The sequence below is a fragment of the Marmota flaviventris genome, chromosome 15 (genome assembly GCF_047511675.1).
Source record: "Marmota flaviventris isolate mMarFla1 chromosome 15, mMarFla1.hap1, whole genome shotgun sequence".
Lineage (NCBI taxonomy): Eukaryota > Metazoa > Chordata > Mammalia > Rodentia > Sciuridae > Marmota > Marmota flaviventris.
In genome coordinates, this window is record NC_092512.1 from 61,984,366 (window position 1) to 62,011,782 (window position 27,417).

Below are 27,417 nucleotides of genomic sequence, written 5' to 3' on the forward strand. Positions count from 1 at the left end.
CCCTGTTACATAGTTTAGCAAGGTTATCCGCATCAAGCTTTATTGCTTATGGTTTTTTTGTTGTTGTTGTTTTCTGGAGGTTTTGGGTTGTTTATCTTTAATAATAGCTTTTTTGACTTTAAATCCACATAACATAAAATTTAGCCTTACAAAGTATACATTCAGTGGTACTTAGTTTATTCACATTGTACAACCATCATCATTATCTAATTTCAGAATGTTTTCATCAACCCAAAAAGAAACCCTGTACTCATTAGCAGTCACTCTCCATTTCCCCAACCACCCCCACCCCTCTGCCCCAGCCCCTGGTAACCACTAATCTACTTTCCGTTTCTATGGAGTTGCTTATTCTAGACATTTCATATAAATGCAATCATACCATATGTGGCTTTTTGCAACCTCCTATCAGCTGTCCTTTAGCCTCTCCTCCCCACACTGCCAGAAATGTCTTTATGCCACTGCCATGCTATTCTCTCTAACATAACTGTGATTTTACCATCTCTAGCTGAAAACTTTTCATTGTGCTTACAGCTTATTAAACTAACAGAAACTACTACTACTTGTTCTAACTTTTAAGGTTTTCAAGCTTTGCAAAGTAAGTTCTTAACCAAATAACCTGGTAACTAAATTGAATTGAATGAATAAAAATGCGCACTGTTTTTTCTTTCCTTTTATTCTCCCTCACAGATAAAAATGATAACTACGAGTTAATCCGATATCAGGTCACTGGGGTGGGACAGGAAAATCACTCTCTGAAGTTTGGGGCAGTCGCTCTTCAGCTTCATGGAGTCAGCATTTCAGGGCCAGCTTGACAGGCAGAGGGCCAGGCCCAGCCTAGATCTCTCTCTCATTCAGGGAGCTGGTCTAGAGCCAGAAGGCATCAATCACTGACAGCCCCTAGGTGACACTTTGAGAAGCACAATTCTAGGGCTGCTCTGGTTTGGGTAGGGTACTACAGCACCAACCAAGGCCTGGTGGCAATGTGGGCCAAAGAATTTAGACTCTCCCATCTGCAGGTCCCATGACCATGCTAACCACACACTTATTGTAGCACTTCTAGCCCAGCCTTTCTTTTCTCAAATGCCCACCCCCTTGAGGTCCTGAAGTCATCTTGTACATGCTCACCACCACCCCATCTTCACTTCGGAGAATTCTATCTGTTCTCTACAACCCAGCCCAGGCATTCACAAAACCTTTGTCAAGTCCCCCTGCAACAAGAAGTAATTCTCCCCATTAGCATTTTGTACTTGTCATGTATACTATCTTCCACGTTGATTAGTTCTCTACTTGTATTCTCTTCCTATATTTTCCATTTCTTGATATTGAGTTCTGTTTCTTACTCAGTGATTGTAGTGCAGTGTCCACAGAGCATAGTAATTTGCCCTTAGCAGCTACTCTATAATTATCAGGACAGTTGAATTGAACATCAGAAGGAAATAAATGAAAATAGATTTTAAGTTAAAAGCCTGCAATTTAAGTTATATTTTAATATCAAAAGGAGACCTGTATGAATTATAAACTTAACCTTCTCAAACTTAATCATCCAAAATGTGTTTTTGCCCTAAGAAATAGTTACTGCTCTTGGTTCTGAAATATTAACTTAAAAAGAAAATACCAAACTAAAGAAATCGTACATGTGTGCTTATGAACACACATATAATGAGTCATTAGGCCTCTGAGACCTGGATTAGTTTCTCTACATCATTTTAACCCAGTTGAAACCAAGGTTTCAGGCACAGCTTAATGAATTCTGATCCCTTTGATTTTGGTACCAGACATAAGGAATAAAATACTGTCAACTATCTCTGTGGTGTCAAGCAATTATCTTAATTTATTTGAATTTTCATTGTGTGTTTAATACTTGCAAGATAATGGCCAAACAAGATGTAAGCTTTACAAAACAAGTGTTCTTTGTTCTTTTAGTGCAGAAACATTTTAAGATTAATAAATTTTTAAAAACAAAGGTGGAAAGCAACACATTATAAAATCAGAGAAGTTTGTTTAATCTTTTTAATGCCTATTCTAGACTGCTCTTATTAGCCCATCAATTTATTATTGTAGTATACTTCAAGCTCATTTGGGTTTAAATTTGTACTAACTACCCAAAGGGTAATTAGAAACTATCAATCTTGAGTCTAGTTATATTTTTATTCCACAAAGGGAAAAAAAAACTCTGCATTTCTAGCTTTTCTTGGCTACTGTGTATATTTCACAAAGTTCCCTGAAACTAGAGGGCTCTCTGGCCTCTTACTTTGAAGTTAGAGAACTGAGCTCTGTTGGCAGTCTTAATGATAGCAATATGATTATGCTTCTGCAGACAACTATTTGTGTTCCAGGTTTGAAACTTAATCAGAAATAGAAATCTCTCATAAACTTCACATTACGGTTAATTTTGGTGATTACTAAAATCTTACATTTGAGAAAGAAAAACAAATGTTTATCATTTCAGCTCACATTTTCAGATATGAAAGTAATTTAAAATTTCTTTTCAAATAATTAATTCTTTTTAAAAATTTTTTTTAGTTGTTGATGGACCTTTATTTTATTTATTTGTATGTGGTGCTGAGAGTTGAACCCAGTGCATCATGCATAGTAGGCAAGCACTCTATCACTGAGCCACAAGCCCCTCAAATAATTAATTCTTATAGATAACTTTTTAAATTCAAGTAATTCTCAAATTTTTCTGTAGGGTTGTGTTAGTTACAAATAAAAGTGCTTAGTTGATTTGGGATTGGAGACGAACAGGACTCTATTGATCCAGAGCTGCCGTTTAAAAATAATAATAATAATAATTATTATTATTATTATTATTATTATTAGTAGTAGTAGTAGTAGTAATGGAGATTGAACCCAGAGGCACTCTATCACTGAGCTAGAGTACAGCCCCAATCCTTTTTAAAATTTTTAGACAGGGCTTCACTAAGGTTGCTGAGTTTGGCCCCAAACTTGACAATCCTCCTGCCTCAGCCTCCTCCCAAGTCGCTGAGATTATAGGAATGCACCACTGCATCCCACCCTTTTTCTTTTTAATAACAGCCATTACCTCAGAGCAAATACTGCTTAGATTTATCATAAGACTTGACAAAAAGTACGCGTAAGAATATGTGTAGTGAGAAGATGAACCAGAGGTCTTCTCAAACCAGCTTTTCCCTCCATCCTCATTTTCCACTTGTATAGAAGAATGGTAGAAAACAGAGCACATCGAAAGCATATTTTAAAAAATAATAATTCTTGCATGTGTTTTACCCTAGTAAGGAAATGTCATTTATACTACCAAAAGGGCTATAACTATATATCTTATTTTTTTCCTCTAACTTTAAGCCCTTAATTTAGGTCCTATACTTTTCCCCTGCAACATACTTAAAAGTTTTGGCTCTACTTTCTTCTCCTGTTAATTAGAGATAAAGAACTCTAAAGAGTTGAGTGAGTGTAATGGAGTAAAGGGAAGAAGAACTGAGTCCCATCAGTGACTGGGGTGGGAGGCAGCAGTGTAGGCCAGCCGCCCCTGGCACTGCACTGGGCCCGCTGATGAGGAAGGTGGGTGCCAGGAGGATGCCCTGATTCAGAAGAAGTGTCATTTTAATTGTAATATTCCATGGTGGGCTCGGAACAAGAGACTGGGAACCATCAGTTATTCATGACAATAAGTAAGGTATTTTTGTAACTTTTGCTGAAAAGCTCTTGCTCTAAAAGAGTCACATAGGGGAGGAAACATGAGAAAGTTCATAAAGTTAAAGAGAATAGGATATAGTAAAGAGTCTCAACTATCAGTTTCTGACTTTCTGTTAAGGAAGAATTTAGTATAAATTTGGAGAAATGTAAATTAAGATATAGTTATAAGTATACAATTATTGTATACTTATGGTGGTTTGGAAATTACTATAGAAATAGCCCTTGATTAACCAAAGGAAATAATTTATACTTCAAATTTTGTTGCTAAATCTCATCAGTAAAATGATCTCTTTTTTCATTCACTTTGGGCAGTCTTTATGCAACTTAGTGTATAATAGGTTCACCTTTTCAGGGTTCTCCTAGAAAATCTGCGTGAAAGCAATATGTACACTTATAATTTGCATCTTAAAGAGCTGGTTTTATAAGAATTTCTCTTTGATTTGCGAGGACTTTGTTTTTACCAACAGCACAGCCAGGTTTCTTTCTCTTCTTCCTTCCCTCCTTCTCCCACTCCTGTCTTTCTTTTTTCTTACTGTACACTCATAAAACTGATGTATTAATGAAAAGAAATTTGGGAAATAATAAATTTTTAATTACACTCATAGTCCTCATCAAAATAATTTAACTGCTAATACTTTGGTAACTTTTCTTTTCTTTTTTTTTTGGTATAATTTTCCTCTCCAACTGTTTTCACCAACAGCTTAGATTATTTCATAAATATCCACATACTATTAAATTCAAATAATATATATTTAATTAAATAAGCCCTTAGTATGTGCCAGACTCCTTTATATTTCCTACTCTCAACAGCCTCTGTATCTTATTATTTCTCCAGTTTTACAAATGAAGAAATTGAGATCCGATGAGGTTAATTAAATAACTTCTTCAGGTCATATAATGAAGTGTGGGTATTCCAGGGATTCCAAACCAAAGTTGACACCAGGGGATGTACTCTTAGCTGTGCCGTTGTACAGCTTTTCTTATGTTTTACTTTTTCCCCTCATTTTTTATTGGTACATATAGTCGTACATACTGATGGGATTATTGTAACACATTTGTACATGCACATAATATAACAATATTATTTGGTCAATATCACTCTCCCGCATTCCCCTTTCTCCCTCCCTGTCTCCTACCCCTTGGTCCCTTTCCTCTACTAGTCTTCCTTTGATTTTATGTTTTCCTTTTTCTTCTTCTTCTACATGAGAGAAGTCATATGTTTTGCTTTAATGGTTACATAATAAATTCTGACTCTTAGTTTTCTTAGAAAGATTGCTCAGTTGTCACCCATCAGAGAGGACTATATGAAAATTCCCCTTAACTCCTTTTTTTGGACGATGGGGAGGGGGCTTACCAGGGATTGAACCCAGGGGTGCTTAACCACTGAGCCAGAGTCTTGCTAGGTTGCTTGAGGCTGACTTTGAATTTGCAGTCCTCCTGTCTGTGTTCTGAGCTGCTGGGATTACAGATGTGTGCTACCATGCCCAAGTTCACCCCTTTCTATTTTAAACTTGTCCTAATCCTACCTTATTTATCAATAAAGAGCTATATCTATAGCTTTAATCACTATCTGATATAGTAAATATTGTATTTGTTTTATGATCCCTCGACTACCAGCTTTTCACTTGGAACCTAAGAGTCATGGACTTGGTCTGTTTTGTTCATTGCTATATTTCTTAAATCATAGAACTGTGCTTGGCACATAATAGATTCCAGTAATATTTGTTGAAGGGCTGATGACCTCTGCCCTCAGTTGAGCTTTGTGTGAATTCTGATTTTCTTGATCAGTCTCTGTTGGACTCATAGCATGGAATATCCTCATGATTTGCATTCTCTTCTATAAACCAAGACCTGATGCAGCCACCTCTGAGTACCATGGGCTGGTGGGCAACTCCAGTGTACCCCATGTTTCTGCAGCCAGGTGTGCCCACCAAGAGCTAGATTGTTTCCAAATCAGTTTATGCCAGTTATACCTGTTATTCTAATTGCACAATTTAATTAAATATTATGTAACCTATTACATGCATTTGAAAATATACATTCATTTCTATGAAATTGGGTTCAATATGAAGTGGACAAAACTTGCTACTAAGTGGATATATGCAGCACATTCATAATAAGCTATGGAAACCCAGACTTAAAAGAACTTTTAAGAACACTTAAGTGTCTATAAGTCCTAGGTTTGTTTTAATAAAAATTGGAAATAATATTGTCTTAATTATGGATTGATTTATGCAAGATAAGCACTGAAATTCCAATGAAGACTAATACCTAAACTTTCATGTTGAATGTTAAAATGAAATTATTAATTAAAATAGTATGTATCATTTTCTATAATTATTCTTCATAACTAAATTTTTAAATCAACCAATTACTCTTTCTGGTTATGTCAAATAAGGAGTTGTTTTTTTTTTTTAAACTGCTTAGAATGAAACTGAGCATTCTTGGTGTGCCAGAGAAAATTCTTAGCTGGTTTTATTTCATTAACGTCATACTGAATTCAGTAATAACAATATTTCCTTTGTCTTCAGGGAATAATTGCTCATTAGTTGAGGCATGGTTTCCTTTCTGCACTGGAATGTGAGCTTCAGGAGGATAGGGACTTTTGTATGCTGTGTCACGGCTCTGTCCCCAATGTCTACAACAGTACCTGAAGCATTAATTATTTATTGGAGGAATGAACGGGTGATTCTAAAATATGTATGTATTTTATAGAAAGAATCCATTTTGCATTTTACAATGATACTGGAACATTTTTAGAAAAACAAAAAAATCTTTCAAATTATGTAGCCACTATTTACTAAGTTAAAGTAGAATATACTGATTTCTGAGGCAGGGAATGTAACTCAGTGGTAAAGTGCTTCCTTAGCCTGCACAAGGTTCTGGGTTCAATCCCCAGGACCATAGGAAAAAAATATAAATATACTGATTTATGTAATTAAACTCAAGCTTATAAATTTCTCTCTAAGTGAAAGTATTAAGAGTACTGAATAGGAACCTTCAGTACCCACATTACAGTGGTTAAGAATTGAGGAACTGTTTTGGATTTGCTTATAAAAGCAAATTAAAACTTCCATGTGGCCTTGGTCAAATTAAATTCTCTCTTCTGTACCTCAATTTCTTCATCTGTAAAATAGTTCTAATCATGTTATTATAAATTTATATATGCAAAATATGTAGGGTGCGCCTGACAACATACTAAGCACTCAGCAAGTAATAGTTTTTTAATTAAACCTGAATTTGAATCCTGACCCATTATTTATTTTCTGTGACTTAGGTAAATTCTGTGGAAGCAGGTCAAAGAGGTTAAATGATGTGTAAGATAGATAGATAGACATAGATACATGTCTCTATGTATACACACATGTACCTTAATATATCTTCAAGATGGGGTTTTAAGCAGGAGCTACGTACAGAGTGCCTAACTCATAAGTTTTCAATACGTGTGAGCCAGAAAAACAACAAAAGAAACATATCAGAGAGGACTCACTTATCTGTTCAGGAATTTTTCATCTCAAAGAAATCTAAGATGGGTTTCAGAATAAAGAAAGATAATTACAGGCTGAGGGTATATCTCTGTGGTAGAATGCTTGTTCAGCATAGAAAAGTCCTAGAATTCCAGCACCACCACCACCAAAAAAGAAAAGAAAGGAAAAAAAGACCAGAAAAAAAATTTTTTTGATCTGAATAAGTTATGAAAATCAAACACAAATACTACATTATTTTCTTGTTTGCCTGTTTTCCAGAATGCTTAAGCCTTCAGTGAAAACTGGTTTTCAGAATACTAAATAGAGGCTAAGTATACCCTGCTGGAAAGGGAAGGAAAACGTTACATTATGGGAGGAATGCAACTTCTTCCTGTGATGTTTTCTCATCTGAGGCCTTATTAAAACGTAGTCTTGCTATTCCTGGACATATTAGCACCAGCTGACGTCCTTGAATATATAAGCAGCCCAGTGGCTGGCTATGTTAAGGAACTTAGTCTATGAGAATTCAGAAAGTAGAAACCATCTCAGGCCACTGATGTCAGACTAGACATTTTCCCCGTTGGTAAAGAGTATAGAACAGCTCTCTGCTACTCTGCACTGAATTTTTCCGACAAGTCTTTAAGAGAGTTTTTCCTCCTTCTTTAAGAGAAATGTAGATGATGAAAATGTTACAGCAAAATATTTGTGTCACCAGTGAACATGAAGTTAGCCATTTATTTGATTATTGCAGCATGTGTTAAAGAGCTGCTGCTGCCCATTTGCAGCCTAATGTGTTTATTACAGTCTTCCCAATGGCATCTTGAAGTGTCTTTCAGCTAAAAAATTCATGAGTATTATTGGCTTTCAGTCAGAAAATGGAATTTGTCTTCTAGTTACTGTCTAATATACCACTTTGAGGCCATTATACAAAAGTAAATCTAAGAGCAGAGCATATTGAGAAGGAAGGAATTTTTAGCTTAAACATTTGTTTATACACTGTTATTACTGTTTCGTGGACTAGGATACAGCATGCAGAAGGTAGGTGCTAAAGCCATTTTACTTGGAGAGTAGCTGTAGTTGTAGTATATGTTGTTTTCTTTAATCCTGTACCCAACTGTAAACTGCTAATATTTTACTATTGAAAATCATGTTCTAATGAGAGGAGTTTGTGTCTGGCATTTATTGCAGTTATTTCGAAAGTCAAACGTACAGTATATTGCAGTAAACTAGAAAGTTGTATTGAGCATTTGTTTCCAAATAAGATGTCTTTTATTCTGGATTTATTTGCAGTGAGTCTTCTTTAGCTTTGCATGCTGACTGTTGTCACTGTATGAATTAATGTGCAGTTTTGTGAGTGAAACTGTAGGTACAGACTGTAGTTTGTCTATAATACAGACTGTATGATGTGAGATAAATTAAAATTCTATTATGTGAAAACCAAGAAGTGCCATAGTGTTATATAAAGATAAAATTAAAAGTGTTCTTACGATCTAGTAAAAAGAGTAATAATGCTTTGGGGAAAATATTATACCATTTTGCCAACTAAAATATCTTGAAATGTTATTTAGTACCCTCTGTCACTGTGTTAAATGCATTACTTGTTTGCCAGCAGGAAGAAAAAGTTTGATTTTTTTTTCCATGTGCTCTCATTCCTCTGTTTAGTAAATCTACATAGTTCTACTTATTTTATTTGCACATATGATGCTTCTTTCTTTGTATGCCTCAAAAATATATCCTTGCATAGTCTGTATAGAGTATTTATTTAACTGTTGCCAAAACTTGGGTCTTGTCAAAATAATGTTTGCTTTGGGTAATTTTAGCCAATTAACACTATTTGGAAGGAGGTGTTTCCTCTCCTCCATCAATTGGGTGTCTTTATCTGTGTCATCTGACCAGCTCCCAAGGTTTGGCCCACTGTTTTCTACTTTTCTCAGGAATCCACAGCTGAAAAGCACATTCTGTTTATTGAAGCATTAGATACTATGTTTCTTTAGACTTATCAGAGACTGGCCCAGAAATTTGTTTTTGTATAATAAAGGGATCCCCCCCCCCCCAGAACACAGTATACTTTGAGGGAAAAACTGGAGTTTAGAATGAGCTAATGTTTTCATTTTTTGATAAATCAGTACAGAATGTACCTTTAGCTTTAAGGAGGGCATCTGAGCAATTACAGCTCTCTGGAAGATTACCCTTTTATAGTTTAGTAGAACAGAAATGGAGAAGAATTTAAGTGGTGATTTATGTATATTTTTATATTGCTTGAGCATTTCTTGGTCTTAAAAATTTGTGTAGAATCAGTTGACACATTACATGATGATTTCATATATCTTTCGCAAAGAGAATTCAGAAAAAAGAAGGAGGAGGACTAGGAATGTAGTTCAGTGGGCGAGCGCTTGTCTAGGCTGTGGGAGGCCTTTGGTTCCATTCCCAGCGTGCGCACGCGCGCGCGCACACCCACACACACACACACACACAACCTGGAAGGCCTTGGAAGCTGTAGGGGCTTTCTGCTCTCCTCAAGAGCTAGACTAGATGATTTAACAGGTAGGTACTCCTCTTGGAGGTGTTAATAAGACAAGTTGTTTAAGCAGCTCTTTGTGTTTTGTTTCCATATAAATTTCATTGTATCTATCATCTCAAAGTAAGGACTCTGAGAGAGTATCTGACTTTTTGCAGATACTTCTTAGAGCTAGCAACAGATCTGATGTTCAATCACTTTATTATGTGTGGATTTCAGCAACTGTATTATCCTTTAAGTGAATTTGTGCAGCATATAATAAATCTGACAGTTTTACAGGTGTTGTTTGGAAGATGGCCTACACTGATAAAAGATAAAATACACATTATCGTTTACATGAATTCTGGATGATTAACTAGCTTTAATGGTTGTGAAGCTGTTTAGCAAGCAATAGCTGTGTTACCTTATAAGTTATATGGATGAGTTCTATGAAAGAAGAATGTACTTTCAAACCACATTAGGATTTGACTTTTTTTTTTTCTCTCTGTCCTTAGCTAAGGATTTGACTGGCGTTGTTGACCCCTTCCAGAATATTGTTACTTTTTAAAAAATAAAACTTGGTGAATCTTGTGGCTGTAGCACTTTCCTCTATAATCTAGTTCCTACAAGTTGATATCAAAGGATAAGAAGGAGGATGTACTGTCACAGTAAAGTTTCAGCAGGGATATTGTGTGGTTATAGATAACAAGAATGGACAAAGAGAAACTTCTTTTCCAGTTTTGTCCTTCACAACTCCCAACATCTGGTAGAAACTGGTTTGCTTTCAATGACTGTAATTATCATCAGCCCAAGAGTTAACTGGTATCATTTTCAGTTTTTGATTTACATTGAACAGTTTGAGAACTGAGAGTGACATGTTCAAGAATTTTAATTTCATGTGAATGTTGAAAACATACAGAACCCTTAAGGAACTGTTCATTTAGGGCTGGCTACAAAATAAAATTTTAAACCTTAAGTGCTGCACTGCAGTATTTTCCGTCTTCTACTTTTTCATTGAAAATTAATTTTTAACTTTGATTTACAAAACATGCATTAATACTCTTCTCTCCATTTAGATTATTTAACTTTTGATATTTTTCTGTGAATAAGTCTAAAAGGAAATCACTTTTCTATCTGACCTCTGTCTGTCTACCTGTGTTGCTGCTGCCTTACCCAGTATTTTGAGTTGTGGGGAAAAAAATGAACTCACCAGCCCTCGCCACATACTACGAGTGAAATGCTGACACTCACTGCCAGCCAAGCCTCACACAGGGTGTTAAAAATATCAGTCAGTCATCTGAATGAGAGCGCCACAGTTCTTCTCCTAGAGCACCTCGTTAATGAGGCTCACTGTTATTTATTTGGTTCACTCACTGAAGAGCAAGTCATAAATCCACGTGTCTGCTCCAGGACAGCAGCTACCGCTGGCTGCCTGTCACCCTCTTACCACCCTCCTCCCTTCCATGCCCCTACCTTAAATTCTCTCCCTTCCTCCTTCACCCACCCCCTTCTTTCTTTCCTCTTCTTTTTCTTTTTCTTTTTCCTCCTCTTCTCTCAGATCTGTCTTCTTTTTGTTTTCCCTAGGTGACTGGCAGGGATTCAGATGGGCCACCCCTGTGATGTTGGCAAGTCCTCAACCTGATGGGGCCCTGCAGGGGACTCTCCTTTCCTTGACTTGGCCAAGTCCTCTGGGCCTTGCCGTCTCCCATCCACCATTTTTCCCTTTAGTGGTATTAGGGTTGGTTGGAAATATCTACTGAGGACTTACAGCCCAGAGAAAATTGTGCAGAAAAGAGGACATATGGGGCAGACACAGAAAAATTAAAAAGCCATCATGTTCATAAAGCAGAAGCCTTGAAGATTTTGAGGAAATGTGTTTAAGGTACCATCACATAATGAAAAGAGAAACTTGGCTTAAGTAACTTACTTCAAGAGTAAATTAGTGATGTTTTGAAACTCCAGAGTGAGTGGTTATACACTAACTTTGGGAAGGAACAAGCCAAACAAAGACGGTGTGTTGAAATGGCTCTACTAAGACTGGAGAACCCTCAATCCTGCTGTACTCCTCATCTCTAGGCCCTGTGCTGAATGTGTCAGTGCTGTCTCCTCATGCATTGTCACCGTTATTAACATATTGTGGGGAAATTTTAAGTACATGATGCTGATCCTAATGTTCAACCCCCAAACTGAGTACAAATAACTAAGTAAGATAGTCATTTATTTTAATTGTCCATTGAAAAGCTTTCTGATCTTTCTGGTAGTACTGTACTTTTCTAATATACCTGATGATACTCTGGGGGAAAAAAATAGCTATTTTCATCAGTAAAAATTTTTACTTATACCTGCTATATGGGACATTATGCTAAATATTAAAAAGATTATATTTTAATGTCATATAGAAAACTGCTTCCAGGGTGAAATTTACCTAGGTTATTTGTTGAAAGCTTACTTAGGTTGGGTATGTAATGTTTTTTCCCATATGCTCATGAGTGAAACTATGGGAACTGTGTTTCAGAAAGTAGTACTGAAAAATGGAATGTTTATAGGGTATCATCTGAGAAGGGCTCTGATATTCCTTCAGGTTTTTTCTTTTCTGTACCTGCAAACCTCCTGCAGTGGCCTGGCTCCCAACCCACCTATTTAGAATCATATGCTGTCCTCAGTCTAGGCTCCATACTTCCTCTTTAACAGCCAGTTCAGCTCTCTTTTCTCGGATCTCGCAGTACAGAGGAGTGCAAGTCAAATGTATAATATATATTTGTCCTTATTGGAGTGTTTCCTATATACAAATTTATCTCTCCTGTCAGCCTGTCTTCTTGAGAGCAACATTACTGTTTATGTTTCTTATGGCACTGAATCTCATTTACAGTGGCAAAGTAGTCTTTGTTGAATGAATGAATGAATGAATTAATGATGTTTAGATAAAAGGAACAGAGTCAAGCGCAGAAGCCCATACAAGGCAGAATTTGTTTCTTCCCTGACCTTGCCTGTGCCTTTGTGATAGATGAAGAACAGCTGATGCGATAAGGGGGCTCTTTGCAGTAACATTAGTTAAGAGTAGGAGTTCTATAAGCCTGTATATAACTCCCAGTTTTGACATTTACTAATCCACCTGGTAGCCTGTGCTATAGATGCTAATGACTATCTCCATTTCACAGACGAGGTCATTACAGCATGAAGGGTGAAGTAGCTTGTCAAGGTCATACAGCTGACCAAGTGGTGAAGCTCAGACATGGATACTGGCCCTTGGCCTCTCTGCAATGCTACCTCTCATAATCTGTCTTTGAATCTGTAATTTACTGGGTTACATAGTAAATACTAAATTAATAGTAACTAAATACAGATTATACTTATTATCAGGCCAAAAATGTGAGCACAAAACAGGACCTTGGGACTTGGTTACATTACTCCCTCCAGCAGGAAGCTCAGGCTTAGCTTTCAAATTGTATCCTCCATGTGACCTCCTGAATTGTGTGATTGGCTCAACCTTCCTCAGCTGATAGGCTATTTCTTCATTCTACTTACACATGACTCTTTTAAATAAAACAATTGGCTCTACTGCCCTCTTGGATCAGAACAGTGGCCAGAAGAAACAGTTGCAGTGAGACTGGACAACTCAGACTCCACGGAAGGAAGCAGTTGGGCAATTTAATTGGTACGTGGTGGTGATACCATGATGGGTGTGAGATACTGCTTTCCTTAGCCTGCCTCGCTCTTTGTCCTTGCTCTTGATGGGCCCATTGCTCTCTGGTGTCTCCCTTAAGTTCTTGGTTTTCCACTGACTTGGCCTTCTCTCCGACTTTTTCTGACCTAGAAAGGAAGAAAAGCCACTATAAAAACTAAAGGAGAACAAAGATTATTTAGAAGCCTGGGGACAGAGGAAGGAGAAATAGTATCAAATGGGATTTCTAGGAAAGGTTTTTAAATGGTGACTTGTATTTTGGGGCTGCATTTGTTTTTTTCCCTTTCCAAACAATTATTAAGCACCTTGAGGTCTTTTCTGCTGTATTCATACTTTATTAGTCTCTCTGGCTTTTTTGGTTCTTCATCTTCGTGTCACTCCCTCATTCTTATATGGTCCCAGTAGTATTTTGGTTCTGTTAGCGATGACCATTGTGAGCATAATTATTCTCTTATTATGAAAAAAGTTCCACATGCTCCCTCAGAGGCAGTAGTTCCCCTGATTTTGGAGTGCGTGAAGACCTTAGGTGATAGCAGCTAGAACCAGCTGAGGGGAGGAAAGTCTGCAGCAGCAGGATGTGAGAGAGGAAGCCACCCAGCAGTGTGCAGGGAGGGAGGCCAGCTGCCCTGGAGAGAGGACACCAACAGAGGAGCAGTGATGCTGTGGCAGCAGGAGAAACCTGCACATCAGCTTCTTAGGGAGGCAGGAAGAGCCTCCATTTGAGGGGTAGGAACTTGGGGCCACCACAAGGGTGTCAGATCTACCTGGCTAAATTTGTAATCTTTTAATCAAGTGTTGTAGCACTGCTGCGTCCTTGGGCTGTCTGTCATGGGTGAGCTATTGCAGCATAGACTTCACATTGGCTAACCCAAAACAGAGACTGGGAGGAGCCCCTTACTTACAACACCTGTCATTTCCACATGGTGCAAGAGAGCCCCTGAAACTCTCTCAGTGGCCGGGTCCCAGAGCTAGCAGGTTGTAGCTCATGGTGCTGTTGAAATCCAACTCCTGTTTGAAGAGTTTGGGCCCAAAGAGGTAGGCTGCTTTGTTTCTTAAATGTTTAAATGTTAATCCTTCCATTTGCTTTAAGCAAGGTTAGAAAAATATATCAGACATATCATTAGAAATACATGCACGTATATCAAAACAATGTGTTGATTAGTGTTGTCAAATTTCTTGTTAAAGTCAAGAGTTCTTTAACTGTTGGCAAAATCATCAGATTCTTTATCATCAGCTCTTTATCTGTCTTTTTAATTTTAGTTGCTGATATGTGTTCAAGATGAGTGGGATGGGAGAAAATACCTCTGACCCATCCAGGGCAGAGACAAGAAAGCGCAAGGAATGTCCTGACCAGCTTGGACCCAGGTTAGATTTTTGCTTGGGGGGCGGGGGGATGGTGAGGGATTGGTATTTTATGTTAAAGCTTTGCATTTTTCTTTGTTATTTTAGTATCGATTTTAGTCCAAATACAAATATAGTATTTAATTTTCCTCCTTAACAGTTAAACTTTTAAATGTTTTAGCTTTTATTTTGAATATGCTAATCAGTTAAAGATTTTATTCTTTATAAGAAAAAGGAAAGCTATATACTTCTGATGTCCCCTGTGTATTTGACTCTTAATAACCAGTTCATTCTATAATCTTGAGTTTTCATATTTTCTTTTCTGCTAGATCATAGAATATTGTAACCAGTAGATCCTGTAGTAAAAAGATTTGTTCTTCGTGTTATACTGGGTTCTTATTTGTTTGCTGAAATCCATTTTCTTTTGAGTTAAAAATAAAGATGGTGGACCTTCAGTGAAAAACAAAACAACTAAACAACTTAAAGCAAGTTTTATTTTATATATTTTGGTTGGAAGTGTATATTGTTAGAACCTCCATGTAGGGTAATTTGGCAGTATTGAAATTATAAATGCATATCCTCTTTGAACTAGCAGTTCCACTTCTAGGAATTGTTCTAGGATGTGCTTTCACATATCCAAGTGTACATTTGTGGTTACTCGTAACAACATTGTTTATAATTATAAAAGATTAGGCAAAAACTGAATGGAGAGAACTTTAAACAGCTGTGGTACATCTGTAACCTGGAACACAACACAGTGATGATGAAGAATGAGAACATTCTATGGGTTAATACAAAAACGATCGCTTAAGAATATTGTGACATAGAAATAACAGGTTTAGAAAGTGTTGATAGAGCATACCACCATATGTACAAAAAAGGAATAAAAAGCATCTATTATTTATCTTGTTGTAGGATAACCAGGCAATATAATTATTATCCATTTTGGTGGATGAGAACTTGAAAAAGAGGGAAGAAAGGTAGAAGAGAGACTTTTTAGTCCAATAAAATATTTTAAAAGTTAAATGAAAACAGCCTTTTCAGGGCTGAGGATGTGGCTCAAGCAGTAGCGCACTCACCTGGCATGCGTGCGGCCAAGATTTGATCCTCAGCACCACATACAAACAAAGATGTTGTGTCCCCTGAAAACTAAAAAATAAATATTTAAAAAAAAATTCTCTCTTAAAAAAAAAAGAAAGAAAACAGCCTTTTCTATCTAAGAGCCAGTTTAATTAATATATATAAAATCAGATAGAGAGACAGTAGGGAAGAGGGCTAGGAAAAGTCATCAAGAAGGAAACGAGAAGAGTGTTTTATATTCCCTTCTCTCCCACTCTGGTTGCCAAGCAAAACAAGCCTATCTCCACATCCCAGCCCAGGCTGCTGGGTGCTGCCTCTAGATTTTCTAGTGCTTCCTGGTAAACCACAACTTTCTGGCTGTCAGACTGCATTTAATACGCAGGAATCCTACCTAGGGAGGCAGTTTGATAAATGGAAATTGTTCCTGGTAACAGGCTGTTGCCTACTTGATGCCATGCTGAGCTGGTGCCATGGTTGGGTATACTTGTCTCTGAGCCTCTGCCCGGTGCGCTCTCAGGGCTCTTTGTAATCCAGTTTCCCTTTCTCACCTATTCGTCATTTATTTATTATCCTGTGCAATGTGGGGGTAGTATGGGTTAATTGGAGGGTAGCAGAGGAAGGCAGAGGGGGCCAAAATGGGAACTAGGCTCTTCTAAGCCTTCAACCACCCCGTCTTTCACAGCACTTGATAAAATGGTATAAAAGTGAGATTTGGGGGGGAAAAATCATCTTTTCCCTGCTCTTCTAGTAACTTACTTGGTGATCCGGATAAATCATATAGCTGCTACAAAATGAAGAAATTATGTTAAATTTTAGGTGTATTGTTTAATAAAAATAAAACTGATGGAGACAAATACATGGACATATTTTACAAATTTCCAAATCTTTAAAGTTAGTGTAATATGTAAAAATACAGAAATCTGCTATATATTAAACACCTGGCTTCTCTTCCTTATTGTATTGTTTTGAATGCATTTAGTGCACCTCCCATGACACTTGAGAAAATAATTATACATTGTTATTATCAAAAGCAACATTTGAGTTGGCAGTTTTGTCAGATTCAAATAGAAGATTTTGTCCCTTCCATTAACTTTTTAAAACTTTTGCTGAACTCAGACGGGTTGTTTGTATTTTGCATGTCATTCAGCTTGGACAGTTAACAAATATCCTAGGTCAGTTTCGCTTTTGTTTCGAGCTGTATTGTGACTTTTTGAATTATCTTTAAAGGGCTACTGGATTTGATTGCTATCGTCCTAAAAAAGTTCGAAACCATGAAGATTTGTTTTCATTATTTATGTTTTACCAACAGTCATTGAAATGTATTTATAGTTTTAGCTAGTTTAACTTGCCTTTCTTCTTTTACTAATCTTAATTTCAAATATTTATAAATCTAACCTCTTTTACCTTTTTTAAAAACATTCCTTTATTTATTTGCCAATAAATTGGAGTCCAAGTGGTATGAAACACTGTGTTAAGCACTATAGTAAACAAAATCATGGAGAATCTTGTCATGTTGAAGCTGATAGTAGAGTGGGAGAGGTTAAGCACATTGAACAAATAATCACATAAGTAATAAATGTATAATTACAAACTGGTATAAGTTTGAATTTTTTAAAACATGCAAGATTTTAGGACAAATTGTTTTTTTTCCTCCTAAAGTGCTTCTGTGTTTATATAGGTAACTCTTGTTTGCTGTGTTTTATTAAAACTAGCTTATTGTGTTTATCTTTTCATATACTTAAACTAAAATATGTTCCTTCTTTTTAGCCCCAAAAGGAACACTGAGAAACGTAATCGTGAACAGGAAAATAAATACATAGAAGAACTTGCAGAGCTGATTTTTGCAAATTTTAATGATATAGACAACTTTAACTTCAAACCTGACAAATGTGCAATCTTAAAAGAAACTGTGAAGCAAATTCGTCAGATCAAAGAGCAAGGTAAGAGGACTGAATTAATATCTTAGAGAGTAGAGTTGGTTTCTGTTTTTCTATGTGTGAGAAGTCCGTTCAGAGTCCCTTTCATCCATTTCTTATGCTTAAATTATTGATGAGGAAATGATGTCACAGTATAAGATGAATGCAAGTATCGCTTGCCGTGGTTTATAAATAGGCTTTATATAAAATTCAACCATTCCCTAAAGACAGGGGAGACTGAGGTGAGTCAGGGTGATCTAACGCTTCATATAGTGAACTCAATTAGGGGGGCCCACTGGTTCTCCTCCCCCACTTGAAGTTTTCATAGCTTGCACAGTAAGTGACTGTCATAATTTGTAAGTAAGAAGCCAGTTTGAGATGGAAACCAGAAGTAAGGAAGTGAACCACCTCCTGTTTCAGCTAGTCAGCATATTTGATTAAGTCTGAGTCTCAACTGGCCATGCCACTGGATTAGAATTTCATATCCTGAATGACAAGAGATTCGAAAGGCTCTAATCTCCAGTAAAAATTCTTTTGTGAAGTCGAAACCCAGAACGTGACAGCTTTCTTCCTGTGGTTTTCTTTTTTTCTGAGATAATTTTATGCTTCTCTTCTTTTGATATTTTTGCCTACAGAAGAAAAATTAAGAAAATAATATTTTGAAAACACTTTTGATTTTGTGGTGCCAAAAATAAATCTTAGGCATGTATGGGCAGTGTCTTGGTGCTCAGAACTAATATGTGCTCTGAAGTATCCATATGCTCCTTTCCTTCAGGGCCAGGGAGATTATCATCTCTTGTTTGTTTTTGAATACATCCTCTTCAAGGTCATATTTTTTAATTTACCTTTTATATAATATTTGAAAAGGCAGATTTTAGAAAAAATAGTTTGTCTTTACAGATAGATATAGGAGCTTCAAACTACATTTGCTCCTGATCAATCATAAAATCTTGCTACCTGTTAGTATATTATCATCATAGCATTTTTCTTTCTTTTTTCTTTTTTTTTTTTTTTTTTTGCAGTGCTGGGTATGAGGTAAGTTTTAAATAGAACTACATTTGTTTTATCTTCTAAGAACTTTAACGTATACATATAGCATATACAACTCATACCAGTCCACTCTGAAAATCAGCCTTTATTTTCTGGTTCCTCCATCAAAATTATACGTAGTGCTCAACATCCAAGGGGATTCTTGTTTCAGTGCCCATCTTTTCATCTCCTCTTTCTTTTCCCTTTTAGGGTTCACTAGTTACCAAACTTTACTTTTAATCTCAGTTTTATACCATCTTCATTTTTTGTGTCAGCATGTAGATAGAGTAACATTCCTAGAACTCCTGGGAGAGATGGTTGGTTGAAGTTTCCTGTTTCTAGTTGCTAATGTCATTGCAGTAGAGAAATCCTTAAGCTGCTTGTTTCAGGTTTCTAAGAATTTTGAATGATTCAATTTTGTGAAAACTGCATGTTAGGTAGCACTTTCATGTTTTAAAACAATCATATATGTTTTTTTAACCACTACAGAAGTCTTATGCAAGTTTTTAAAGTTTTGCAAAACCTTGGTAATTCCCCCTTCAAACCATAAAACATGTTGAGATGTGTCATGCTGGTCCTGTGCCATGCCTTAACTGCAGTGTTAATAATAAGGCTGCATGCCATAACCACCCAAGAAGCAGCAATAATAAACACCCTGTCACGGCGTATTCTTCCAATAATGCTTCTGCTAATTTGAAAAGCAGCATGTTTTGAAAGGGGAAGCAAAAGTTAAATACCAAACAAAAAAAAATTGAAATGCACAAATAGAATTTTGAATTCTCAAGTAATCGAATAGTTTAAGAATATTCCTGGTATAATAAATTGTTGTTTAAATAAAGAAAGCAGAATCATATTAAACAGAAGGTAAGTATGGGTTCTGGTACCACTTAGGAGCTTTTTGACTCTGGGAAATTATTTTCTTTCTCTGAAACAGTCTGCTCATAGAGAATTGAGCACACCTAGGTCACATGGCTGCTGAAGAAATTATGAGTTGTATACCTGTCGTAGTAAATGTTCAGTTCCATATTAAGGAAGAAAAACTATCCTTTATTTCTTCACCTTTATTAAAATCTTCAGACAGTTAACCCTTCCTTCAGGTAGAAAGCAAAAGGGAAAAGGTTGAAGGATGGTTATTAAAATCCTTTCTCCAGAGCCATTTGAAGAAAGTAAAATTTTTCTGTAGCCAGAGAACTTTGCACAGCACATGCATACCTCTGACATTCAGCCAAGATCCAAGAGCAACTACTGAATCAGGCCTAAGCCCTTCCTTCTCACTCTGGGTCTCCCCTGTCCCTACCTACAACTGCTTACTCTACCAATTAGTATAAGTAAAATGCAACTATCATCTTTTCATCATTATCCAAACTTAACTGATTTCAGTTGCACTTATCAGCCTGAATAAAATTAATTTGGGAGTTCAGGAGAACATGCCCATTCCATACTAAGTCTGCATCCTAAGAAGTTAAGCTGGTGTGCATGAGGTGTACTGAAAAACAAGCAAGGCAGGACTCATCATCATGGAACCCCTATAGTATCAGAAGCTATACACATCAGCCAACCATCTTTCCCTCATCAGCTGCCCCTCAACTCTCCATATGCTTTATGGAAGAGCAGAGAGGAAAAGGGTATTTTTAGAATGGCCTAAAGGACAGAAATTTGGAGGCGAAAATGCCAGCTGTTTAAATTAATGAGCATAGTAGATACCAGCCCCCATGAGCATGCATGTTTCAGTGGACCTTGTGGAAACAGAGCAAGTACACACAAGAGTTTGATGCAACTAGTGTGATCACTTAAATACGGAATTCCATTTATGTTGGTGGTTTTCCATTGGCCAGCGTTCATAGGTCCTTAGTTATTAACTAAGTTAGGAACTTAGTAATTAAGCTAGACCTTCTGTTATGACTAGCTAAAATCTCTTTGGGAATTTTTTAATGCCACAGAAGACTTAAATAGTTCTTACTGTGTGCCAGGCACTTTTGAAAGTACTTAGATTTGGTAACCTATTTTTCATTCAAAACATGCCACAGAAGAGATATGTTGTTTTCCCCCTTTCCAGGGGAGGAAACTGAGACAAGGGTAGTTAACTAGTGTCTTGGCAGAGTCACATTCCCTAAGCAGGACACGGATGGAATCCAGGAAGTCTGGCTCCAGAGTCTGCATTTCAACCATTGCAGCAGCCTCCTACCCCCACCCCCACCCCAGAGGCACTTTACCACCGAGCTATACCCATAATGCTTTTTTATTTTTTATTTTAAGACAGGGTCTCACTAAGTTGCTAAGGCTGGCCTCAAACTTGTGATTCTTCTGCCTCAACCTCCCAAATCACTGGGATTATAGGCATGTGTGCCATCACACCCAGCTTCACAGCAGCCTTTTGATGTTAAAATGTGATGCTTATTTTTATTGCTATGATAATGATAAACATTTAAAACTTTCGTCTTCTATAACTTAGAAACAGCAGTCTTAGACAGCAAATATTCTTTTTACCCTAATTGGAAAGACTGATACTGCTTCCATTCCACAGAAGAATTATAAAAAGTATGAATAATATAAGTGGTTTAATTTTGGATTACTGTGCTCAATTTCATTCTCTTTAGTTGGAAACTTTACCATTTGTGTAGAAAACACATGGTGATTCCTGTTATAGAAAAATAAAATTGAAATGTAAAATGACTTTAAAAATTGGGGAAGTTTTAAAATGAATACATTGTTACTGTTGTGTTTAAAGTAATACCTCCTCTGTTAGCCCAAAGTAGCCACAACTTTCTCTTTTTCCTAAAATAATTCGAATGAGTTTTTGATTCTGCTCTTGGTGTTAATATTCTTTATAACTGACACAAAAAGAAAATTTTATGTACATATTTGCTTTAAAAAGTGAATAATTTGTAAGTGAAGTCAGTTTTGTGTTCTCCCACACACAGCTGGAAAAGGTCCTGTGAACTTCAGTGTTCTCATTTTTGCTGAAATCCTGTAGCTAAACTGTTGAGCTGTCTGAACCAAGTTTACATCCAGGTCAAAGGTGTTGATTCCCTGGATTCTTAGCTGGACATTTTCCATTTGTGTCTTTCTTCCTCTTGCCTTTGGCTTTGGGAGGCTGACTTTCAGGAATTATGTCAATGGATCTTCATCACCTTTTCTCTTGTTGGATATAGTCGATGGGGAGCTCCAGGAAGAGGTAGAGAAGGAAAAGAAAGTCTCTGGGAGCCTTCCTGGAAGGGTAACCTCAAGCTGACTCTGATTCTTCCACAAGCTTAGTGTTTCACTCAGGATAAGGCTGTGTAAGTCTCACCTTGAAGGATCTACCCACATCCCTCCCCTCACATCCCTGCAGACCTTGGGGTGATGACGGCTCCTAGGCTCTTTCTGGCCCTGGGATTCTGAACTCTGGTATCGAAGTGCTCTGCCTCCTTATGTGTTTTATTGAACTCACCTTGATCTATTAAGATGAGTTTTATTACTTGAAAATTTTTTGCTTCTCCATTTAAGTTCACTTTTGGTGCAGTATATTTGAATAGGGAATTTATTTATCAGTTAATGGAAAATCAGAGCTGGGCATGGTGGCACATGCCTGTAATTTTAGCTGCTCAGCAGGCTGAGACAAGAGGAACGTAAGTTCAGGGCTAGCCTTGACAACTTAGTGAGACTGTCTCAAAAAATTTTGAAAAGGGCCTAGGGAAGTAGCTTGGTTGTAGAATGCCTCTGGGTTCAATCTACTCCAAAAGAGAGAATTGGTTTCAAACTTTTTGTTGTTGTTGTTAAAGCAGCTTTATTAATGAGCAACAGAAATGAAAATGTATTACAAAAACCTGTGTTGGTATAAGCTAGATTGAGGGAGAAGTTACTGATTAGAGCTGACAAGATCATTTAAGTGATATAGTTATGATTATTTAAATTATGTAATTTTGGTTTATAGTGCTGATATGAGAATAGTAGGATTCTATATTGCTTCATATTCATGTGAATTTGCCCTAATATTGAGGATAGCATCAAAAAATAAAGAAGCATTTTAAGGGGGGAGGGAGGCTATTGATATGGTGGAGTCAACAAGGAGAGCCAGTTATTGAATTCTCAAAAATGTTCAAGCCAATTGTTAAGCACAGCCATTATTAGTAATCATATAGACTTATAATTGAATTATATAAAAAACAAAGCTAAGGAAAACTAAAACTTTTACTGTATTTTACCATTATCTATGTTCTAGAAACTATTTGTGTTTTGCATTTACATGGTTGGAATACTATATGATCTTGCCTGTTGTGTGTATATTCCTAAATCTCAAGTAATGTTACATCACTGGATTGAAATCCACTGTGATGAAAATATTCCCACCATAGGAACTGGTACACAAGCAACTCAGGGCTTGATTTATTCTTTTGTTAGCCGTCAGTCTAGAATTAAGAAAGTAAAGGCAAAAATGTTAATAATTAACTTCTAACATTTTAACATTAAATAGCCGTGCATGTAGGTGGTGGGGGGGGCGGCGCTGGGGTTGTGGCTCAGCAGTAGAGCACCTACCTAGCAGGTGAGAGGCCCTGGGTTCAATCTTTAGCACCACATAAAAATAATGAAATATAGGTATTATTATGTCCAACTACAACTAAAAAATAAATATTAAAAAAAGGGGCCATGCATGCATACTCACAAAATGTTACTCAGTTCAACAAAGGTGTCACTCATGAATTGACAGTTTAATTCATGCATCTTCATTATTTTTTTTGTCTTAATCATTAATTTAAATGGAAATTTCAACAAACAATCATTTGGAACTCTGCTCTTTTGTCAGTTGTAATAATGGGTAATACAAGAATGTGGCAAAAACCAACAGAAGCATTCTATTCGAGAATCAATTGGCCATATTGAGTTTATTATAAAGAGAATTGTATATTTTATTATCATTTATAAATTACTATATATCTTTTACGCTAGAAAAATTTATAATAAATTTATTTATTATAATTTATTATGCATCACCCCTCCAAAGTCAGTTTTTAAGCATTTGCCAATATACTGTTGGATGAACAGGTCATATTGGTAAATGTAGAAATTCATAAACTAACAGAATTATTTTAAAATTCAAGGAAACAGTAATAGAAACAACTGCAGCACTTATAAGCAAAGTGTAGAACCTATTAAAAATGTATGCTTTTCCTTCCTGTTCTTTCTTCCTCCATGTTAAATGCATGAAATTCTTATGATGGAAATTCAGTTATTCAATACTAAAGCATAGTCATGAACTCATAGCTGTCACCAAAGTAAGCAAAAGTGTTCTGGTATAAGATCCCTTCCAGCAATAGGATGTCTGTAAATCCGGCTTTTAGAGGTGAGGCTTCCAGTCATTGCTTATGTTCCATGTGATAAAATCTTACAGTGAAGGATGAGTCATCAACTAGAAGGTATAAGATTAGTGATGAACCTACTATCTCTCTTCCCCAAGCCATGTGCAAGTTTGTTAACTTCTCTGAGCCTTTATTTCCAAATATGTTAAAGGGGTATGCCCACTTCATAAAGTTGTCTTGTGACGATTATGTTTGATAATATTTATAAAGAGCTATACCTAGTGCTTGGCACATTGAAAGATTTAATTAACAGCATTTTTATTACTCTTATCATTGTTTCTGATGTTATCACTTGAAAGTATCATTTAATCTAGATTTTCTTTCTGAGGACTTCATAACAATTTTGGGATATTTTCTTTTATAACTTTAAGCTTCATATTCTTACAATCTTTTCATTTTAATACAGATATAAGTAGAAGCTGTCAAAACTGTTTAGTCAGAAAAATCAGAAGTGTGTCACTTTTTGTAACCACTTCTGAACCCTTCCCACCAGATCTGTTACCACTTGACTCTAGTCTGCTTCCTGCTAGTCCACATCACCTTGGGGACATTTATAAGAATTTTACTTTAAGGGGAACTAAAAAGGGCAAGAGTCTTGATAGTTTTCACTTCATCCTTCAAGCAGGAAAGAATCTGGCCCTAGCTTAGTTGAAGATCTAAAGCTGTTGTATGTTTATGTTTATGTTTCATGCATCTGGAAAGAAACTAAATTTTATTTCGTTGATAATAAACTTAGGCTCAGCAATCTATACTTGATACTGTAATTTTTAATGAGATAAAATATTTTTCCACTGAGCTGGACTTAATTCATTTTTATGTGGATTAATGGTTTACATTATTAATAGAATCATTAAAATCAGTGAGCAGGGATAGAATTCCTATTGTCTTTTCTCCTTGGAGTCCCTTCATTATTTTATTTCATTAAATTACATAGAAGGTGTTTTGGGGTTTTTGTTGTTGTCATTATTGTTGAACAGCTTTCAGGTGAAAAGGATATAAATCATTTAATATATCCTAACGCTTTAGGATTTTCACGGTTTGTAACATGAGCTCTCACATCAAGACTTCAGCTGTCTAACAGAAAGTAGAAATCTCTTGTTTTCTTGCTTACCTTGTACTGGAATGAAAAGAAATTAATTCTGATCCTCCACTGTATATATTGGTTTTCTCCAAGAACAAACTTTCATTGGATAAATTTTTTATCAAACAAATACTATCTGTAAGACATATTCTCATTGGAAGGAATCCAGTGATCTGTAAGTATCTTATGTTTCTTTTCCTTGGAGCTTTCACTCATTTGGGAGGAAATTAGCTTGTAAACAGCTAGCTATAGGACTGTTAGGGACAATAGAAATGAGTATGATTAAAGAAACTATTGCACATTCCTGGATAATTTATCCTAAAGATTTAAAGTCATCATACTGTAGTGATACATACATATCCATGTTTAGAGCAGCACAATTCACAATAGCCAAACTATGGAACCAGCCTAGGTGTTCATCAGTGGATGAGTGGATAAAGAAAATGTGATGCATATACATAATGAAATTTTATTCAGCCATAAAGGAAAATGAAATTATGTCATTTGCAAGGAAGTGGATGGAACTTGAGAACATTATGTTAAACAAAATAAGCCAAATTCAGATGGTCAAGCAAGGGTTGTTTGTTTTCTCTTACTTGTGGAAGCTTGAGAGGAAAAAGGAAAAGAAAGGTGAGGGGTTTGGGGGCAGGGATCTCATGAAAATCAAAGGAAGATCGCTAGAGTAGAGGAAAAGAGACCAGGGGAAGGCAAGGGGGAAATTCTAAGGAATGATGTTAGCCAAATTATATTGTTATTTTGTGTGCATATATAAATATGTAGCAACAAATCACACCATTATATGCAACTATAATGTGCCGATAAAAAATGGGGGAAAAAAAAAAAGAAAATTCAAAGGAAAGGATTTACAGCCGTATAGGAATTCTCTTCTGTACTTAAAAGTTGAATGGCAGGAGAATACAACAGACACTAGTATGGCAATATGTAAATCAATGGATGTGTAACTGATGTGATTCTGCAATCTGTATACGGGGTAAAAATGGGAGTTCATAACCCACTTGAATCAAAGTGTGAAATATGACATATCAAGAACTATGTAATGTTTTGAACAACCAACAATAAAAAATTTAAAAAAAAAAGTTGAATGTCAGTAGGATTAAAAGAACATTCTTAATAAATAATAGTTTTTTTTGGGGGGAGTAACCGGTGCAGACTTCTAAAGGACAGTTTGAACTGGGCCTTGCTATAAGATTAAAATATTAACAGGGGTCTGGGGATATAGCTCAGTTGGTAGAGTGCTTGCCTCGCATGCACAAGGCCCTGGACTTAATCCCCAGGGCTGCAAAATTAATTAATTGATTGATCGATCGATTGATTGATTGATTATAACAGGTATAAAAGTGGGTATTGAGGGTCGGAGAAGGCATTCCAGCAGGGCGTAGAGAAGCCTGAAAGAAGCACAAGAGCACAGGATGGCATCCACTGGTAAGCTGCAAAGCAAAATGTGTTGAAGCCTTTGGTTGAGTTTGAGATTGAAATGAGCAGGTCAGAACCCAAAAGGAGAATGCATAGAGGATGGCAAGCAACATCTGAATGTGGAAAACAAGAGACCCCTAACCATCTACAGCAGAGCTGGCTTGAGGTATACTCACTCTACCATGATCTCTAAACTACCATCCACTAGAAAGGGGAGTTCTTTGGAACTTTTAAAATGCTACTGATTATGGGGGTGGGGTGTATTATAACAACAACAAAAAAGAAATCATGTCATTCATCTCTAACACAAATAGTAAATGTTGTTTTATATAACCTTTCTTTTCTTTTCTTTTTGCTGGGGATTGAACCCAGGGCCTTGCACCTTCAAGGCAAGCACTCTACCAACTGAGCTATATCCCCAGCCTGCTCTGGTTCATTTTTATAATTGCTTAAGGAGATAAGAACAGGTGGAGCGTACGTAGACTGAGCCACCTTGGACCAGCCCTCACCTTTGTTCTCCCCACCCCCAGCCCAGTTTTAATGAAGAATGCCCTTGAGTTTCCTGGCTGCTTAACCCTCCTCTGCACTCACCAAACAGGGATGAATTAATACCCCAACCACTCATGCCTCTTCCCTTGCTGGAGATGAGAGATGGTTGTATGTGTGCCAAAGGGAGCAATATTGGGCCATTCCTCCATAGGAGTTGCTGTAGATACTCCCTAAGACCAACCCCCTCCTTGAAGGAGTTAGGTTGATCATTCTGCTGCACATTCATTTAGTGCCAGTAGTGTCTGTGACAAAGTCAAAAATAAAGTCCATCACCACAGCAGATGAACCCCTCTTTGACTGCCTCCCATCCTGCTGTCTCCTTTTATTTACATC

At 36.6% G+C, this 27,417-nt stretch overlaps 1 protein-coding gene across 12 annotated transcripts in view; it reads left to right on the top strand.

Annotated features, from left to right (window-relative positions):
- The window catches only part of Ncoa2 (nuclear receptor coactivator 2), a 264,620-nt gene that overhangs the window by 150,742 nt on the left and 86,461 nt on the right, over positions 1-27,417 (top strand). For 11 of the 12 annotated variants that reach the window (XM_071602300.1, XM_071602298.1, XM_071602304.1 and 8 more), the window contains 2 exons: positions 14,579-14,683; positions 17,507-17,679. In XM_071602300.1, coding sequence (XP_071458401.1) covers positions 14,598-14,683; positions 17,507-17,679 — 259 coding nt within the window. In that variant the 5' untranslated portion in view covers positions 14,579-14,597. Of the gene's footprint in view, positions 1-11,332; positions 11,519-14,578; positions 14,684-17,506; positions 17,680-27,417 lie in introns of those variants that run through there. The other variant, XM_071602303.1, reaches the window with a different exon arrangement.